This window comes from Capricornis sumatraensis, chromosome 15, assembly GCF_032405125.1.
Source record: "Capricornis sumatraensis isolate serow.1 chromosome 15, serow.2, whole genome shotgun sequence".
Lineage (NCBI taxonomy): Eukaryota > Metazoa > Chordata > Mammalia > Artiodactyla > Bovidae > Capricornis > Capricornis sumatraensis.
In genome coordinates, this window is record NC_091083.1 from 25,293,927 (window position 1) to 25,315,204 (window position 21,278).

The 21,278-nt window shown below is 36.2% G+C and overlaps 1 protein-coding gene across 3 annotated transcripts in view; it reads right to left on the bottom strand.

The window, feature by feature from the left end:
• The window catches only part of NEBL (nebulette), a 385,069-nt gene that overhangs the window by 110,544 nt on the left and 253,247 nt on the right, over window positions 1-21,278 (bottom strand). The window contains exons 1-2 of one of the 3 annotated variants that reach the window (XM_068987356.1): window positions 3,915-3,995; window positions 3,754-3,825 (exon numbers count right to left, since the gene is read on the bottom strand). The exons of the other annotated variants lie outside the window; for them this stretch is intronic. Coding sequence (XP_068843457.1) covers window positions 3,754-3,825; window positions 3,915-3,995 — 153 coding nt within the window. Of the gene's footprint in view, window positions 1-3,753; window positions 3,826-3,914; window positions 3,996-21,278 lie in introns of those variants that run through there. 3 annotated transcript variants of the gene reach the window in all.

Here is a 21,278-nt window from a genome sequence, read left to right on the forward strand (position 1 = left end):
TGCTGTCCTTACTGAGGCTGAGCTAACGGCTTTCTGCAGCAAACCACCCCCCCCACCCCGCCTTAGTCCAAGAAACTGTAAATATCATCACAAAACAGGCAGGAAACAGCATGCTTCCCTACTCATAATCACAGCCATCCACATCTGGACCTCTGCGCACAGTTCTCGTTATTACATCCTGATAAAGACACATGAAACCTCAAAGAGGTCCAGAGAGGAATGATCAGAATGATAATGAAGGGGATGCAGAGAGACTGTGGCATGAAGAGAAATCCATGAAACCAACCTTCTCATCTGGAAAATGGAGCAGAGTCATGAGGGGCTACCAGCCAGGCACTGGACTTGGCCAGATCTAAACCTGATTCTTATCCCCATCCCTGACTAGTCAGGTGGCCACGGACAAGCTACTCACTGCCAGGTTTCACCACCTCTGAACTCGGGATCACGGGGCCTATGGCACTAGCTCACTGTGGCATGAAATACAGTATTGCATGCTGGAGTGCCTGGCACACAACAGCAGAGAAAGGACATCGTGGTGGCCATAGTTTGGGAGTCAGATAGACCTTGTTCCAAATCCCAGGTCAGTGTCTCACTAGCTGTGTGATTTGATCAAGAAAATGTGAGCCTGGGACTTCCCTCGTGGTCCAGTGGTTAAGAATCAGCCTTGCAACGCAAGGGATGCAGGTTCAATCCCTGGACAGGAAACTAAGACCCCATGTGCTATGGAGAAGCTAAGACTGCGGGCTGCAACCAGAGAGTCCATATGCTGCAATGAAAAATACCACATGCTACAACAAAGACATGATGCAGCTAAACAAATATAAATAAGAAAATGTGAGCCAGCTTCTTAAAGCTTCAAGATGTAGGACTCTACAAAGCAGCCAAACAGAAAACCAAATTCACCTGGTGACAAGCTGCAAACAGATTGCCTCAAACAAACAAAAAGGCTCAGGTAAACACGTGGATTTCCCCCTTGGGATATAAAGGATTATAAAACAAAAGTAAAGTCCTTAAAGGTTTGTCTTTAAGATTGAGACTGGGGCAAAGACTGGTGGACTAAATTAAATGTGAGCACGAACAGATGGACACTATCAGAGACATAATAAAGACTTGACTGGAACTCCAATCTAACTCAATTTGTCCCTTCTATATTTGCTTTTATCTCCGTATTGATGCAATTTCAAATATACATTTTAGACCACCATCTAGTTATGCAGACAACACAACAAAGAAAAGAATTTCAAATTTAAGTTAATCTGCTCCATATAAAAACACTGATGACACCAAGTGTGAATGAAAAAATTATTATTTAATAATACTATTTAATTACATTTCTAAAAACAACAGAAATTTGATTCAGTCCAATCCCTGAAACTCTTCCAGAAAGGGTAAATTAAAATCTGATTTAGAAATGATTGTACAAACTCTTAATTCTTTTTTTTTTAAGAAACAAAGAAAGTAATTGTTCAGACTGTTCATTGGTAAATATAAAAATTTCAAAAATTGAACCAGTATTTTAAAAAGTATGAAATTCTCTTTGGAAACAAAATGTAAACATGTACACAGATATAAACTAGGCCACAGTAATATGATCTAAATATTTAAGTAGAACAGGCTATGCAATAGAAACCTATAATAAACAGAAATTACTCTCACATATTTGACTTCACCTACATGAGAGAGAAATAACATGGCTTTTGCTTTGTCAAAACAGTAAAGGCCATCGCCCCTCACTACAAGATTGGTTTTGAAGTCACTGAGAAATGTTCTTATCAATTACTAACTAAAGTTGTCACTTTAATAGTTTATATAACTTGACTCAGCCACAAATACACCTCAAACAAAACAACACTGAAAGAGGTACTATCTCCAGAGCTACGGAACTTGAAGTTTTAAATGGTCACATTAGTAATATTTGTGTAATACATAATAATAAATCGCAGGTAAACTCTGCATGAAAGCTATAGGACAGATAACATAGCAGACTGGCTAAGAGACAGGGCTTCATGTCCAAGTCCTACTCCCCACTACTTAACTGTGTGATCCAGGCAAATTACCTAACCTCTCAGACGGAGCCTTCTTGTCCTTCACCTCTAAAACAGGCACGCAAGACAGCCTACTTCACAAGCTGCATTACCTGGCACTTAGTCCTCAGTAAATATTAGCTGTTGCTGCTTTTACTATCACTGTTGTTGCCGTTATCATCTCATTATTATTATAGCTTACAAAGAACTTTTACATATAGTAGCTTGTGACAAATATTAAGAAATGGCACAGAGAAACACTCAATTTAAAATGTAATTACATTACATGTCAAGTGTACAAGAAGGAGTCTGATTTCCACCATCCCGGCTCTTCTAACCAGAAGGGAGCACAGAATCATATATAAAATGTGATTGGATGGATACGAAATTAATTTATAGAGACAATTGTTAATAACAGCTAGCATCTTGTTGCTCACAATGTTCCAGACAATTTACTAAACACTTCAAATGTGTTATTATTTCTTAATCTTAGTATTTTAAATGCTTCCCTTGAGGAACTGTGTCGTGCCAGCCTGCCCAGGGTTACTGTTAAACTACTCAGGCAGGCTGATTTCAGAGAACAGTGACTATATGGCCCAGGATTGATTTCCTCTGCAAATAAAAGTCTGTAAACTATTCTGATCATCTTGCTTAAGAACAACAGCAGAAACAAGCAGTTCTCTGCTCCCCTTTCTAGATAAGACAGGCACCTGCTCACGCTTCATGAGCCATCTTCCCTGTGTACCAGCAATTCTCTTCTAACTGTTCTAGTGAGGACCATCTAAATTCTCATCCCAAGAGAAGAACACATTTCCCTTGCTTCTGCCATCCTAGTTTACATATTTACTATAGATAAATAGGTAGACAGAAATATATAGATTGTTGTTGTTCAGTCACCAAATTGTGTCTGACTTTTTGTGACCCAATAGACTGCAGCACACCAGCCTCCTCTGTCCTCCACTATCTCCCAGAGTTTACCCATATTAATTAATGTACTGGAGTGGGTTGCCATTTCCTTCTCCAGGGGATCTTCCCAACCCAGGGATGGAACCCGGGTCTCCCGCACTGCAGGCAGACGCTTTACCGTCTGAGCCGCCAGGAAAGCCCAATTAATTCTGTAATTCTAGGATTCCCTCGATATACAACATAAACTGATCCCAGTTAACAAAAAAAGTCACAACAACAATGCTCCTTTCACTAATAGTATCATCCACATCCAGTTCAGAGTTCTCAATATGCAGTTCAGTAAACTGTCAATCCTAAATTGCTAATAAATGTTAAATGCACATAGAAACATTCATGTTTCTGGTCTGGAAAACTACTGGATTCGTCAGATTCCATAAAAGCTACTCAAAATGCTAAAAACCATTCATTTAGATAGAGATCCTCTCAAAACAAATTACATCATTACACAAATTGTAAAAGGCTTTGTATTCTCAGTGGAATATGTTCAGAAATTTGATGCTTTATGATTTCATGCCAGAGTGACAGTGAAGTTCAAGAAGGGACAAAATTCTGGCTTAAGAACATGGAGACATATCCCCACAGAAATTCTGTCTAGGTGACCTTGGGAAAACCATCTAACATTTCTGGACTTCGTTCCATGATTTGGAAAATCACTGGGTTTTAAATAAATGATTTCAGGGTTTTCTCTTCAGCTCTCTGATTCTATGATACAATCGTGCCACATATGCAAGGCAAAACAGATAAAAATTTTTAAGCCACTTACATCACTAATGAGTTCAGTGCACCTTCTGGCCAACTCCATACTCAGGTCTTCAATAACAGGCTTAAAGAATACCTGTCCAGGGAAAAAGGAAAGGAAACATTTTTCTCATCATCAACTTTAAGGAATGAACACCACGCCTCAGCAAGCGCCTTCTCACCCACCTTGTCTTCTTCATTTTCTTCTTCCCCTGTTTTTTCTTCTTCAGTTTCATCTTTCACATCCTCAAATACAGGAACCCTCATTTTTACTCTTTGTATATATATAAAATTCACAAGTGCAGCACCTTTTTATATCCTGCAGCACCCTTGAGATCTTGGCATCTCTGTGTTCTGGCAAAAATGACCTTGCCCAGGCCTCCTCCGTATTTAGCTCACTCTTCACCCTCCTTATCACAGCTGCGTGTGAGTGGATAGAACCAGATCACTGAGGCTGGCAAGGACTAGCCTCATGAGAGGAAAGAATATTTTAATAAGCAAAATTCAACTTTGTGAACTTTTCAAGTCAACAATCTTTAAACTGAGACAAGTTTATTAACATTTCATGAATTCAATTCATTCATAAAATAGTTTGAACAAGACTTAGAGATTCTGGGAAAACCACTCAGCTATAACACTCAAGATAACACAGTGGAAAGCCTACTATCTCAAAGATTCCTCAACTCCATCTACATAAAGCTTTCACTGGAATGTCAGACATACCCCAGAGCTGGTATGGTGAAGCTGGATCATTAAACTCATTTCATTAAGTTAAATTAAAATTTTTATGAGACATATATATACTTTTTCAGTCTAAAAAAGTACTTTATATTAGCTGATTAAAGGCTAGTAATTTATCATGGAAAGCCCTTTGAACCACTTCGAAGAATCTATTCTGAGTTAATTATGGTTGTTAATCATACATTGCTATTGTATTATTTTAATTGTAAACATCATTAAACATGAGAAGCTATAGTTAACATAGGCTGATTTATTATTTAAGAATTCTAGAAACATCATTATTTCAAAAAATAATAAGTACCCTCTTTCAATTCTGCCCATAGGGTCAATTTTTACAGATTTCACTAGATATCTGTATATTTCTCAATGTGTAATACATGCTTGGAAAGATTTAGAAGAATAAACTATAACAATATTTACAATGCAGTATGTATCACCAGTTATATAATTTAAAATGTATTTCTCAAAACAAATCGTTTAATGTCAACTGGGGTAGTTCTAAGACTATACAGCTCAATTTATCAATTTTTTTTTAAATCCTAGGATAAATTAATGTTTATAAAGCCATAGCATATCAGTGTGGGACATAATAAAAGTACCTTATGGTGAATAATGAAACAAATGGTATAAAACATAACTTTAATCAAAAAATACATTCCAAGCAGAAAAGTATAATAATGTTTTTTCTTAATAGCATATCTAGTTGTTGGTTTTTTTTTCCGTTTTTGGAGTATAATTGCTTTACAATGTTGTGTTAGTATCATATTTCGTTTTAAATTTTGTAAATTGCCTTGGCCTTGCCTAAAAATTCTGAAAAGAAAAAAATTCTATACAATCATCATGTACAGATGTCAAATTGTGTTGTATGAGGCTAAAATTCTGCAGAATACTCTGAAGGGGAAAAGGGGGTTTCTTTAACAAACATGTCTGGGGAAACCTGTATACTAATCTATACCCCTGCCACTTAAGAGATCCACAAGGCATAATGACACTTTAGAAGCTCCCACATCACACCTTAGAAGACCCACAACCAAGAAAACTACTTAAGTTTGCTTAACCCAGCAATTCCCCAAAACGAAAGCCTATTCATCTAATCTAATCTAACCTATCTACTACCTACTTACATATCTACCTACCTACCTACCTATCTGTTCTTTTATTGACATTTGATATTGCAGAAAACTAACATTCTTCTGTGAAATATTACTTAGGGAAACATTGTTTTATTCTGAAAAAAATGGTTATGTTCTATTAAGAGTTGATCGTTTTATGAAGTGACTTTTAATGTGAACTTAGTGGCATTATATAACCTGCGTACCAGCAAAATGACAAAAAGAAATGCCTCAAGGGTTCTGAAACTGGAAACCTTAACTTTAAAATCATAGTAACGGGGACTTCCCTGGTGGTCCAGTGGTTAAGACTCCATGCTTCCAATGTAAGGGGTGAGGGTTCAATCCCTGGTTAGGGAACTAAGATCCCAACTGTTGTATGGCGCGGTCAAGAAAATATAAACAAATAAATAAAGATAAAATCATAGCCATGTCATGCCAGTGTAGAGAATTCTATGAGGAAATTCTCTGTATGTCATATTTGTTCCCTAAAAGAGAAGAATGTGTGGACTCTACTTGTTTCCCTCAAGCCCCTGCCAAAAGACTATTACAGTATTCTATAGAAACTATATTACATTATCTTTACTTGGAAATAGGAATCTTGCAAACTTCTAGAAGCATAGGAAGAAAATCTTGCCAAAGCTGCCTAAGATGCATTGCCTGGCTAGTGTTTGAGGTGAAAGTACTTGCAAAGCTCATGGTGACACCTCCTCTCTATGGTGAGTTACCTGGTCAGACTTCAGTGGCTGCTATTTTCTCATTTTCCATCATACAACAAATTCTTATTGTCTCTCCACTGTGCTGGAAGAAAATAATCTGTTGAGATTATGCACAAAAGTTTGGAAATCAAAAACAAATGCCATATACAACGTGAACACAAATTTTCCATGTAAGGTTTTAAAACCAGAATTTTAAAACTATAGGAGTCCTTAAGAAGTCTATCCTGCTAAAGCCCTTTCTTTCATACAGAACAAAATTGATGTCAACAGAAATTATTTGTCTTATTCACAAAGTTATCTAGTGGAGCACTAGGACCAAAATTTAACTAGAGCCCTATGTTCATTCATTCAAAGAAATGTGGTTATTCCAGGCACTGAATTTGATGTTAGATGTGTAATGGTGAGTAAAATTTAATTTGTGCTAAAATGAGGTGGGAAATTTTTTTAAAAAATCATTTAAGACTTGTTGTAGGAACTCCTTAATGGAATGTTTGGCAAGCTAGATACATTACTACTTTTGACTGAATGCATTTTTTTCCATTTACCTGTAGGTATAATATAGAATTCATGTAAAATTTTCTGTTAAACATTTTAAGCCCTGAACTTCATCACAGTAAAGATCTCTTAATAGCTCCAAAATGGGACTTTGGGGATATGAAGGAAGTGTTCTTCATGGATAGCTATCATGTTTCAAAATTCCCCAATTTTCTTTTTTTTTTAAACCATGTTAAATGCTATATTTTAATACATATTTTCACCTTAGGCTGAGCCAAAAGGGAATATCTGTATAGCTGTTAAGCCCTTTACTTACCGAACATTTCATTTCTGTCATCTACCTTTCACTTTCGTACTCTACCCATTCCCTGATTGAGGGTGATACCAAGGATGGGATCACATTATCTACTGCCAAACACCCCCTGAGGTCCAGGTCCGGCTCCCACATCCTCTAGGGAAAATTATTTAATCCCTCTCTGGCTCAAAGTCTCCATCATCAAGCAGAAAAACTGAATTGCCCAACGTTAATAAAAGGAAAGTACCTAAAAATAGGAAAGCCCCTTACAAACACAAGAGTTTTCAACTATCAAATAAAGGTACACAGTTCCAGGGAAAGAACTTGATATCGAAAGATCATCTCATTTGAAAGAGTAAATTCTAAACCTTCAATATGTTTTTAAAGGCCAGGAAGTCTTCATGCAGCATAGCAACCCAAAGACAAGAGCTAACTTGTGTATTTGTAGTACAGAAGTCTTCCATATTTTTATGGTTTGATGTTTATGTATAAGCAAATCTATTTCTATAACAACTGACAGGTCCCAGGGGTAATTCAAGTCTCTGGAGACACAGACCCTGACCAAGGAAGCAAGTCTACACCATCATCATGAGTCATGCAGTGTCTGTCTTCTTGTTCTTTAAGGTCACATACAATAAGAATCTCTTGAATTTTGAGAAGTGTTTCATATTTATTTCACTTTTTTTTCCTTTCTGTTCTCTGCAGTGATGGAACATGTGGTTCTTCCCTAACATGGTGATGAGTGACTTGCAAATGAAATTCCATAATAAACAACTGAAATAGATTGAGATTCAGCTCTGTGTTGAGGGATATTTAGAGATAAACTGAATATTTCCAGTTTAAAAATTAATTCAACATATCTTATTATAACATATTCCCCCTACATGGTAAATGAGAGAGAAGCCTGCCTGCCTTGGTAGTCTTTTCAAGTACTCATTTTGCTTTTTTTTCTTAATGACTATCCCCAGAAGGTTCTTGCTTCTCCGCTGAATCCCTGATTATTTTACTTTTGCCTTATGTGTTTCTTCACCATTTGGCATCTATCTAAAAGAGAACTTTACTAAGAGATGAGGGGGAGAAATCATTTCTTAAAACAAGAAATATAAGCTCTCTAGGGCACTTCGTCTTCTTTATAAAAGAGAAGAGTCCTGCTTATTAGTAGCCCAATCTGTTTTTACAGTTAACACTCATTAAGTCTATCCTCTCCTTTTTAATGGCTATTTCATTACTGTTTGTTAATGAGAAACCTAAAGGATGCGAAGCAACTGAATAATTGTCACCATTACCAATTTTTCCATTAAAATAAGATTTTAAAAACCTTTATTTTATAATGGAGTATAACTGATTAATGGGGCTTCTCTGGTGGCTCAGTGATAAAGAATCCTTCTGCCAATGCAGGAGACGCATGTTCAATCCCTGAATTGGGAAGATGCCTTAGAGGAGGAAATGACAATCCACTCCAGTATTCTTGCCTGGAAAACCCATGGACAGAGGAGCCTGGTGGGCTACAGTCCATGGGGTCACAAAGAGTCGGACATGACTTAGCAACTAAACAGCAACAACAGTAACACAGCCGATAAACAATGCTGTGATGGTTTCAGGTGCACAGCAGAGTGACTTGGCCACATCCTATCCATGCTGCCACATAACTGAGATCGACATGTGCACACTTCTATGTTTAAAATAGATAACCAATAAGGACCTACTGGATACCACAGGGAACTCTGCTAAAATAAGATTTAATTAAAAAAAAAAGATTTAATAGTTTTTCTGTATTGAACTTCCTATTTTTACAAATATAGATCCTACTCACAAATGAAAGCCACACATCTATACTTGTGTTGGAGGAAGAGAAGAATAAGAAACCACAAATAATCTTTGGCACAACAATTTGCAGGTTGGGGATGGTTGGGATGCCCAAAATTGTAAATATCTATTCTTCTAAGTATATTGACAAGAGGGGAAAAAAAAGAGTTCTCTTATTCAGAGTCTACATTAACATAAGTACCCAGAGAACTGAAAGAAGACTTTGGTTCAGTTTGCTACTTACTTGAGTTATTTGTTCCAATTTAATAACAACAAAGCCAAAACCATAAGCACTTCTGAAATCCTTTCCACCAAGAGAAGCCCAAGGTTTGAATGGCTTCTGTGTAGCTTGTAATCAGAACCAAAGTGTCAAGCACGAAAAAAAACATCTTGACTATTCTGAAAAAGTATGCCTTTCCTAGAATTTTGTGTGAGAGGTGTCAGGGAAAAACGTGAAAGACTCTTGAAATTGGTGGGAAAAAAAAAAATTACATCTTGTCTTATCTAGCATTACCTTCTGGTTAATCTGGCCTTTCACTATTTTTAAACTACTTACCCACACCATAAATTATTGAAAACTGATAACAATGCTAATGATGTTTTAGCCATACAAATGCAAATGAATTGTGTCCTGGGGAAGAGTAATTGATTATTGGCTTCTTGATAGATCCTTTTATAGCTATCTGTAAATTCAATTCATCATTCCCCATTACTCATTTATGTTTGGTTCTTCAAATTCACCTTTTAACCTACTGTAATATCTTTCTGGTGTCCTCAATTAATGAGTTAAAATCTTTGAAATGTGTTCATTTTATGTTTTATGAGAATCATGGTTTCACCTCTCCTTAAGAAAACCCTTTAACAGATGCAAATAATTTTATTTCTTCCCTTTGACATACAGTAAAAGTAAACATTAATAAAGTCATATTAGATAAAGCCATATTCTCTAAATTGTGAGCTATAGCTGTAAAATTTTTTGGTGTATATGAAAATTAGCTTTTTGTTTTGTTTTGCTTTTTTAAAAAGGTCTGATCTCATTTGACTATTGGCAAATGCCACATGTGTGCTTGTATATATGTACATTCACACGCAAAACACACACACATAACACACACATGCACTCAAGCAGAGTTAATTCCTCACAGCTGCCAGTTTCCTCTTGAAAAGCATACAAGGCTTCAATAAATGCAAAGACTTAATTACTTCTCACATCTGGAAAAACTTGAATATGAGAGTGGATTTATTGAAGAAGCTCTTTGCTTGGCTGTCAACACCATATCAAGAGCCAGAGTGTGGGCTTGATCAGTGTTGGCAATTCTTTAACCCTTCAGAGGTAGATGTCCTCCCAATTAATTCATAGCATGTCCTGCTTACATGATTTATGCATTTTATGAAAACACAGTAAATAATTTCCTAGTCATTTATGGAGAAAAGCTGTTTCTGTCATGTTTCCAGACGGGAAGAATCATATATTAAAACGTGGAAATAATGAGGAAGTCTTTATAGTCAAGGAAAAAGGGAAAGGTTTTGGAGTTGAAGCCATATTGAAAACAGTCAGTGGAACAATAACTTGTGTAAACACATGTGAAACAATTCAGCCCTTTTCGGAGAAAGTATAACAACGTCTCTAAAACGCAAGTAGGGAGTTACATGAGCTCAGAGCAAGAAGATCTAGCAGAAACCAAGTAATGGGCAGATCTCCTCCTAGAGAGAATACTTAAGCCAAAATTAGGCAAAGAAATGGGGTATATGGAAGACATCCAAAGAACATTTGCAGAGACCCAGAGATAAAGTCGGAGGAACCAAGATTTCAGTGTCACTGGAGCATAAAATGGGGAGAGATGAGGGCATCAGGGAGAACTCCACGTAGTATGTGTGTGGGAATCACTTACCTAACACTGTGATCGTAAGTAGGTCTGAGTCACAAACTTTTAAAATAACACATTTCCTGGTCAACTAATCGCAGAAACGTCTTTACACCTACTTTACACCTTCAGGTGCCCTGAATTTAATTTTTACCCCTTCATTTTACCACTGGCCAACCGAAATATTCCTCTTACCTGGACTTTATGAAGACTCATACTGAAAAAATTATCCCCAATTGTACCTAATGAAGAAAAATACGCAAGGGAAATACATTTGTATTATCTATCCCCCCAATTAAATGGAAATTATGTTAAATGTTGTTGTTGTTCACACTTCTACATTGCTATAATTACAATTCTATCATTAAAATGCACTTTTTTTTCCCTGTTTTTACTATACAAGCGTTATTGATACTTCTGCTTGAACCTTAAGCATCCAATTACTGTACCTAAGCTGGCTAAGTATTTCTATCCTGAAGTCATGATTTCATTATTGGTTAAGACCAGGAAAACAATACAACTGACCCTTACAAGTTTGTAACTTTTGAAGCACTAACTCTTGAGTTTTGTTCCAACTGTTTTCATGGATTTTTCTTCATGTGTAACTCAAAATGTAAGACACTATCAAAATAAGACCATAATTAAAGTAAATGGATCATTAAGACAGCTATAAAGTTTAGTTCAGTTCAGTCGCTCAGTTGTGTCCGACTCTCTGCAACCCCATGAATCGCAGCATGCCAGGCCTCCCTGTCCATCACCAACTCCCGGAGTTCACTCAGACTCACATCCATCGAGTCAGTGATGCCATCCAGCCATCTCATCCTCTGTCATCCCCTTCTCCTCCTGCCCCCAATCCCTCCCAGCATCAGACTCTTTTCCAATGAGTCAACTCTTCGCATGAGGTGGCCAAAGTACTGGAGTTTCAGCTTTAGCATCATTGGTTCCAAAGAAATCCCAGGGCTGATCTCCTTCAGAATGGACTGGTTGGATCTCCTTGCTATAAAGTTAGTGATGTTTAAAACAACTGGTACCTTTTAGTGAAAACTAGTTTCACATATATTGGTGTTAATTTCTCTCTGAGGACTTTATATTCTCTATGATTTAGTGTGTGTGTGTGTCCAACTTCATTCATTTTACAAATATTTCTTGTGTGCATTCTATGGGTCTGGCACTATTTTAACATCCTCAGATAATGTTGGTGAATAACATCAACAAAAATCTCTACCACTTCCTATTTCAATTACATATTTGCTCAACATGTATGTAATGAGCATCTATATACTTTATAATGCACTGTAATAGCTTTTGTATATATCTCCAGTATATTTCAGATACTGAAAATACATGTGAAAATCAATATTCATTAGTATATTCAATTTAAAACATATCTTTTTAATACTATGATAAATTTGTTGGATTTTAAAAAGCTGCATTTTCTAACAATATTGTAAATCAACTATACTTAAATTATTAAACAATAAAACTGCATTTTAAAATGCAGCAGCTTTTAAAAGCTTTTTATCAATGTTCAAATAATTTTGTAGCTATCAATTTTTTATCATTTTGTACACTAGTTACATCTACAAGTGGTTTTCTCCATCTACCTTTTTTTTCTTAAATTGTGTATGCAAGATTTTTCTTCATAACCCCAGCATGCTTGGCCTACTTTTGATTTGCTCATAAAGTGACTTTTCCCAGGCAAAGTCTATTTATGTTGTTTTAACTCTTTCCAAAATCATTCTCTGGAGTATCTCTGTCCAGAATTGTAATGGGAGCCACATATGTAATTTTAAGTATTTTAGTTGCCACAAAAGAAGCAGATTAAATTGACAAATGACATTTTCTATAACTTGATGTACCCAGAATTTTATCTTTCAACATATAATCAGTGTAAAAAGTATTGTGATATTTTACCCTATTTATATTCTGAAATTCAGTGTGTTTCAATCCAGCACATCTCACTTCAGACGAGCCCTACTGGATAGTGGCTCCAAAGTGGACAAGAGAGCTGTGCCATGATGCTATAAGACTGGAAATCACTAGCTATTTTTTTTCATTTTTGATCATCTATATCTTGCTGTTTAGTCACTCAGTCGTGTCTGGCTCTTTGTGACCCAATGGACTGTAGCCTACCAGGCTCCTCTATCCATGGGATTCTCCAGGCAACAATACTGGAGTGGGTTTCCATTTCCTTCTCCACATCTATACCTTAGATGTGAAAAAAAGTACATTTAAAATTAAACTTCTTAAGATGACAATTTCAGAATCCTAATAAGCAAGCAATAAAAACTGCAATCTATTTTAGTTTCCAGAACTATCCAAATCAGAGTTCTTTACATGGGAATGTATTTTATTAGAAGTTTAAATTGTTGTTATAAATAAAGAATTAACTCTTTAAATTATCTTTTAATTAACTTCACCAAAGGTGTATTTTCAAAATACTATCTTGTTTCATTAATGAGAACGACACACTTAAAAGTTCCAGCAGTTTTTGGGATAAATATTCACTCCTTAATATTGAATAAATAGATAATTATGTGAATGAAAATAATAGATATTCACTCTCTCTTTCTCTGTCTAAATAACAAAAGCCCAAATGGTGAAATATCTCCATCAATACTCTCACTTTTTTTTTAAACTCACATTTTTAACTCACATCATGCAATTCAGGCCACCAATTTGCTCATCAACTTGTCCAGGTAAGTTCTTTTTAAACCATGTTGTAAAGCAGTGTCATAGTGAAGCATGAGATTTCAATAAAGAAGCTGATAGATCACTTAAACAACCTAAGTATTTTACTGAAATTAGACTTTATATTAAAAACATGAATTTCTCAAATACTCAACAAAAAAGATCTGGAGCAATGAGGGGAAACACCACATCTCTTATTTCTGTTCCACAGAGGACCCAGCTTCTTTCCTTAATGGAGCCAGCAAAATGGATATTTTTAAACTGTTGAGTCTTTAATAATATCAAAATGCCATGAAGCACTTTGAATCAAAAATGCTGCTACATAAAATGCTATCCAAAGCCTAAAATTTCATTTGTGCATCCCTCGTATAAACTCTGCTGAAAATTTTGGAGAAAAAAGAACTTCATAGAAAAATGGAACTCTTAGAAGCCCCCTCTACTGGTTCCTACCAGGAACTCTGATAGGACATGAAAGGGTAATAGCCACAAGCAAAGCACTGCGTTACATATAGAATCCTACTTAATCCTCCCAACACCCATTTTACAGATGAGACACTGAGATGAAGAATGAACCCACTTCAGTTCTCACAGTAAGAGATTCAAACCCACATCCGCATTATTACTCAGAGAGTATAAAACCTATTAGAACACAGAGCAATGAGAGAGCACTTACTAACTGATTTCTTTTAGCAATAGTATTTTCTATTTCCTTTTTCAATTTCCACCTTCAGAGGGATGGTCATTACTGATGGTTCTTGAAAAGAAGAGTACTTGTGGTTTGGAGACAATTGAGTTAAAAGCAAAAGTAGAAGCAGGTAACAGTAAAAGGATGAGCATCCTTGACTTGACAGGAACCTAATTTGAGAAGCTTTCCTACTTCTCATTCATTAATGGTACACTTATAAGCAATAGTGATCCAGCAAATATTTAACAACCATCTCTCCCAGGGAAAGAATGGAAGAAAAGAAGGAAGTGTAGGAAGGAGGGAGGGTGGAGCTCAGCTGAATGGGATGAGCTGTTACGAGCACCACACATGAAGCACCATGAGTAACCACAACAAAAGCCTATAGTAAATGGACCATGGGCAGCCAGGCAACCTGAGACTAACCTTACAAATTTCAAAATAGTCATTTCAAGATAAACCATTATGCCCTAGTGCTATTCTGTTCCTTGCTGCTGCTGCTGCTGCTGCTGCTGCTGCTAAGTCACTTCAGTCGTGTCCAACTCTGTGCGACCCCATAGATGGCAGCCCACTAGGCTCTGCCGTCCCTGGGATTCTCCAGGCAAGAACGCTGGAGTGGGCTGCCATTGCCTTCTCCAATTCTGTCCCTTACCTGCATGTTGAAATCATTCTAAACAATAAGATTTAAAATTTACTTGAGCCGTGCCTTTTCTCTTCTGATCATCATATACTGAGATCATAAAGTTTGTGTTTGTGGTCCTCTTAATGATGATTCAGATGCATATAAGGGATAGCAACACAAAATGAAGGAAGCACAATGGAAAACAATCTAACAGGCAGATTTTATTGCATCCAAATAGAGCCCACCCTTTCTGCATCGCAGCCTTGACACCCAGAAAGATCTGGTGTATTTTCTTTTAATGCGATTTAATACTTAACAGTTCAGAAGAATATAGTAGGTAGTCATTGAAAATAGTGTGATAGCAATGACTTTCATGATAAGAGTTTTCTGATTTACACAAAACTGATGAAGATAACTTACAAAAAAAACTAAAAAATTCTCTAGATTTAGACTAGAATATTAGGAATAATTCATCCCCAAATTTAAGAGCAATCATAATTGTATAAAAGAAATACTGGCCTTATATGCACTTCTGAGCTGAAAACAAGAACTTCATTTATCAATACGGATAATTTTTTAAATGCATGTTCTCTAGCCATTTCTTGTAAAGCTACATTTTAAAAGGATGAAGTAGCTACTTTTAAGCTTTTCTATTATAAACTATCCAAAAAAGTGAACTTTAAAAAGAGTATTCCCATTTTGAAGGATTTCTTTTTTATGTCAAAATTTTACTTAGGTGTAAAGTCTGCTGAAAAGCAGGTTATTTTGCTGACATATTTTAATAAAGTTACAAGGACATCTTGTTTCAAGATTTTTAACTAAGCTTTGATACTACATCACTGTTGTCATAATCCTATGAAATATTTTTTCTTATAGAAATATTACTGTATGTGCATTTGATCAAGGTTGTACTCGGTTTCTTATGTTATGATTTAAAATCACTGGATATGTTATTTCCTTTGACAATTATTTATGGTATTTATATTATTCCCTTGTACAAATAGTCATGAATAAGGTAACCACATATTTTAATTTAATGATTAAATAGCTAGATTATATAATTTCTTATTCATCTGTATGGGTTTTTAAATATAATAATAAATTTTATAATACCTTTAGTTTATCTAAATAAACTTCATTAGATTATTTTAGAGACTACCTGATTGCCAATTAAATGTGGCCAACTCAAAATGCAAATTCCTGTACAGGGTAAATTACCTGCATTATGAAATCTACTGGGATGGAGCTGCCAAGACTTTGTTGTAAAGAAGATTATGCTTTAACTAGTTCTATACTTCATTTATCTTTTTATTATATCTTAAGTTCAGCATTTTCTTTTACTTGTCCAAAAACAACACTGCTGCTGCTGCTGCTAAGTCGCTTCAGTTGCGTCCGACTCTGTGCGACCCCATGGACAGCAGCCCACCAGGCTCCCCCATCCCTGGGATTCTCCAGGCAAGAACACTGGAGTGGGTTGCCATTTCCTTCTCCAATGCGTGAAAGTGAAGTCGCTCAGTCATGTCCGACTCTTAGTGACCCCATGGACTGCAGCCTACCAGGCTCCTCCATCCATGGGATTTTCCAGGCAAGAGTACTGGAGTGGGGTGCCATTGCCTTCTCAGAAAAACAGCACTATCTTTGTTTAATTATTCAAATGTTTATAAGGACTAAATAGTTTTCAAAATATCATCAAAAATGTTAAATTACAGGTTTTTATAATGTTTGTATCTCAGAGACAGGACCAGGGTTGTATTTGGGCCACGATTTGATGAAGATCATAACTGACTCATGAAAAAAGTTGTAATGGGGCTTCTCTGCTTAAGTTTCAGTTCAGTTCAGTTCAGTTCAGTCGTTCAGTCTATGTTATACTAAAAAAAAAGAACACATGCATCAGATCATATTCCACACCAAAATGATAGCAGAACTTATTCTACTTTTTTTTTTAAGTTGGCAAAAACACTACAAGTGACCAGGCAAGAATGACTAAGGACAGAAGAGATTCAAAGCCCACTAACTGCTCACTGAATGAACTGCAGTCACAGAGGCATCACTTGGGAAGGAAGCGTTCTGACACATAGAGTGGAAAATGTGCCTCAGAAGGAGCAGTCCCAAGATCTGGGTTCAAAACCCCACTCTGCTATTCACCTGCTGTGTGGTGGCTGGGGGGCTCAACTTACATCCTTGGTCCTTTATATTTTCAACTGTAAAAAAATAGGCTAGCCGTTCTAGTTCTGAGATTGTATGATTATCTGATTACCAAATTTACCTTATCTACTAACCACCATGGTACAAAACATTCAAAGATGACAACATTATTATCAACAAATTCTTTGATCAAATCAGTTGTTTCGTTTTGCTTTTTTTGGTCAAATGAAACAGAAGGCACCTATGTTGAACATGTTTCATTTCCTGCCATACTCACCAACTCTCTGGAAAGTAAATACTTTCAGGACCCCTAAACTGAAGCTCAAAAGGACGCAGTATTTGCTTAAAGTATCATCAGGACCAAGAGCTTGTACATATTTTTGCACTGCCACACCATTGAGATCCATTGTGTGAATTCAACCCTGTGAAGTCACACAGCTGGAATCTACTTTTAAAAGCACCCTGTGTATTTTGACTACAGGTCAGAACCGAATCAGGTATGATTGAGCAGCTGACAAAGTACAGGATATTTATAAAGCCCATTCCTACACACATCAAAATGTTTTTAAATATTAGAAAGACACAGCTTTTAAACCAGCACAAAAACATTTTCATAGTCTAGTCTAAAAACAGAGTATTTAACCCAAGGTACTTATATATAAGAAAATATAAGTGGATTTCATATGCACATAAAACAGTGATGTAGTCCCAAGGCATGGGAGTCACTGGTGGTGTGACTATGGTGAGTATATTCCTACCCGTGTGTTCCAAAACTGATATAAGCATAATCAGTGGGAAATTAAATTCTGATAGAGCCAAGAGTATTGCTTTGAAAAGCTTTTAAGCATTTATCTCTCCAATGATCTCATGGGGAGTTCAAGCTAGCTTTTCAAGCAATGACACTGTCCAAAGCTCTAAAAAGCAGATATTTATCATAGCATTCAATCTGTTGCAAGAATTTCTTGGCAGTTTGAGTCAGTATAAAGAAATAAAGTTTTCATGTTATCACAAATGGGGAAAGAAGTTGTTATCTTAAGTACTACCTCTCCTTACCCTTTAATTTAATTAACATACTCTCTCGAGGTTATAATAATGACTTTTATTATTCTTTACACTAATAATATTTGTTTCCTACAAATATGAATGTAAATGTGTGAAAAAATAAAAATAACTTTTAAAAAATGACACTAGATGACCAACGCAAAATAGATGATCAACTTTATTAGTTTTGTTTTATAGTTTCAGTTGTATTACTATCTCCCAAAGGAATGCTTCGGAGTCAATGGCACTGATAAGTTTGAAATACAAATGTATACTGCTCATAAATACATTATTTTCAAGTAATTCAGTATTTGATTCAAAATATTAATGTTTGAACTATTATATATAAATGTTCGGGATTATGAGAATACAAAGCAATAAAATCTAGTTTTCATACTCAAGGAGCTTTTAATCCATGAGATAAAAATTTCACCTTCAGATGAAATTGAGACGAGATGATATTATATGGGAACAGTAACACAACAGCAAAACTATCATCTTGAATGAACTTTGTCAATGAGATCTTCAACTCTCTAAAGTGGTTTATTTAAATACCTTTATGAAATTTTGAATTATGTTTCTAGCCTCTATAAAGTATCAAATTGTAGTATTTTAAAATGAATGCCTAATGACCTCCTCCAGAGAAGACAATGGCACCCCACTCCAGTACTCTTGCCTGGAAAATCCCATGGATGGAGGAGCCTGCAGTCCATGGGGTCACGAAGAGTCGGACACAACTGAGCGACTTCACTTTCACTTTTCACTTTCATGCATTGGAGAAGGAAATGGCAACCCACTCCAGTGTTCTTGCCTGGAGAATCCCAGGGACGGGGGAGCCTGGTGGGCTGCTATCTATGGGGTCGCACAGAGTTGGACACGACTGACGCGACTTAGCAGCAGAGATAAAACAATTAGAAAATACACTGAAGTCCCCAGAGAATTACAGAGCACTGTGACAGCTCAGAGAATGAAGGAAATCACAAGTATCAGGGAGTCTCTAAAATTTCATGCACATTGTCTTGGATCTGCACAATCTGAGGATGAATTAGTTTTTCATAAGTGAGAAAAGGGAGGCTGGAAGGCCAAGTATGAGAAAAGACAACAGAATGACCACACTGTGGCCCCAATGAGAAATGAATTCAGCGTCCATGGGGAAGATGTAGGAGTAAGGAATACATGAAAGGCAGTATTGAAGGCAGCTTCAAATGCCAAGCCAATCATTTTAAACATAATCCAATCAGAAATGTTGCTTCACAAAGTTTTAAGCAGGGGGGTGACACAGAAATCCAATATTTAAAGAGTACTCTAACTGTAATGTGGGTAAAATACCCTGAAGTGGAAGGAAAGAGGATATTAGAAGACTTCTGAAAAACAGTCCAGGCAAGAAAAATCAAAACCTATACCTAGGGTCACGAAAGCTAATGGAGATAAAGATTCAGAAGACACTGAAAACGCAGCCTGAGCAACAGACAAGATGTGAAAATGAGTGAGAAGTTGTTCTAAGGTCTGGATAAAAAGGGAAACGGGCTCACACACAAGTATATTGAATCTAAGATGGAACTGTTCACATGGAGCATCAGTTATCAGTTAGCTATGTATAGCTGTCAGATTAGGGCACCGATTCAGTTCAGGAGAAGAGGTCAGAGTCCACAGAAGCGAATCGTGGAGAAAGAGAGAACAATTTTCAAAGGCATCTTCTAAAAGAAAAGCAATTCACCCTCAAAGGACACCATTGGTCGTTTATGCTGTACACAGGAAAAGGTACACTTCTGAAACAAGGTGTTCTGAGAAAAAAGAAAAATTCGATTTCATTTTCTTAACAATTCTCAAAACCTAGATTACTTTGTTTTGATGGGACGTGTCATTTAAAATATTTATTGAGACACTATTGGATAAATAAGAAATTTGGAACACACATAAAAAAATTATCTGCCCTAAAGGGCTTTTAAAAACTTTTACATATTTTTGTCTGGTTATAAAAATAATTAATGACAGCAAAAGAGACACAGATGTATAGAACAGTCTTTTGGACTCTGTGGGAGAGGGCGAGGGTGGGATGATATGGGAGAATGGCATTGAAACATGTAAATTATCACATGTGAAACGAATCACCAGTCCAGGTTTGATGCATGATACAGGGTGCTCAGGGCTGGTGCACTGGGATGACCCAGAGGGATGGGTTGGGGAGGGAGGTGGAAGGGGGGTTCAGGATGGGGAACACATGTACACCCATGGTAGATTCATGTCAATGTATGGCAAAACCATTAGAATATTGTAAAGTAAATAAATAAAACAAAAAAAATAAAAATAATAATAAATGTTCATAGTGTTCTGCAAATAGCAAAAATCATAAAAGCCAAGTTTTTGAAATACTGTGTCAGGAATTGTTGAATAGTACCAAATACTTTTTCAGCATCAGATAGCATTTCTTATTCGATTTTTTTTAGTACAGACAGCATATTGGTTTTATTATATTATATTAACAGGTGTCCTAATATTGAACCATCCTTGCATTCTCAGATTACATACTGCTTTTTATAGATTATTCTTTGAAAAATACAATTTTATAGCATTTGTTTATATAATAATACATAGACAAACACATGTAAATGTGTTCATAACTAGAGTCATTTATGTTTACAAACGAGTTTCTTTTGAGGCTATTACCTCTTTGTGTGCTGTCTGCCAGTTTATGTATCTTTGAAATAGCTGTTCGTTGAAAATAAGATGGACTCATCAATAAGCTATAACAAACATATCAATAAATTTACCTATATGAACCACTCTCAGGTCCCAGGCTCTTATGAGACTATGACTCACATGACCTGACTATTCAGCTATAGCTCAGAAATACCTCACTCGGGGAGAAGTGCGTTGGCCATTCAATGAGCAATAAGACAGGGTTTATGAGATTGAACCAAAAGACATCAAGCTGCAGATAAGCAGATGGTGACAAGAGCTAGAGCTATAAGGTCAGGTAGATACAGGTGGGTGGCTATTTTTCATCCATATGCTAATAAGCAAGCTAAGAAATCTTGTGTTCAGAAAAATAGACAAAGAACCGTATGAACCCTAGAACACATGATGAAGGAGATTTGCTTTCTAAGAACTTCACAGTTCCCCTGAAGTTCAGCCTTACTTACAACTTACTTACTTACTTACTTACAACTGCTTTCTATGAGAGTATCCTAGATCCTGCCTAAAAATCCATTTTTTTCCTTTAGCCATTTCAAACATCCCTAAGAAAAGATCAGGGACAGGAGCCTTTTATAATTATTTCATGATATTTTTCAATGTTTTCCTTAGTTATTACTTTGCTCAGCTTTTCTAATTCCCCTA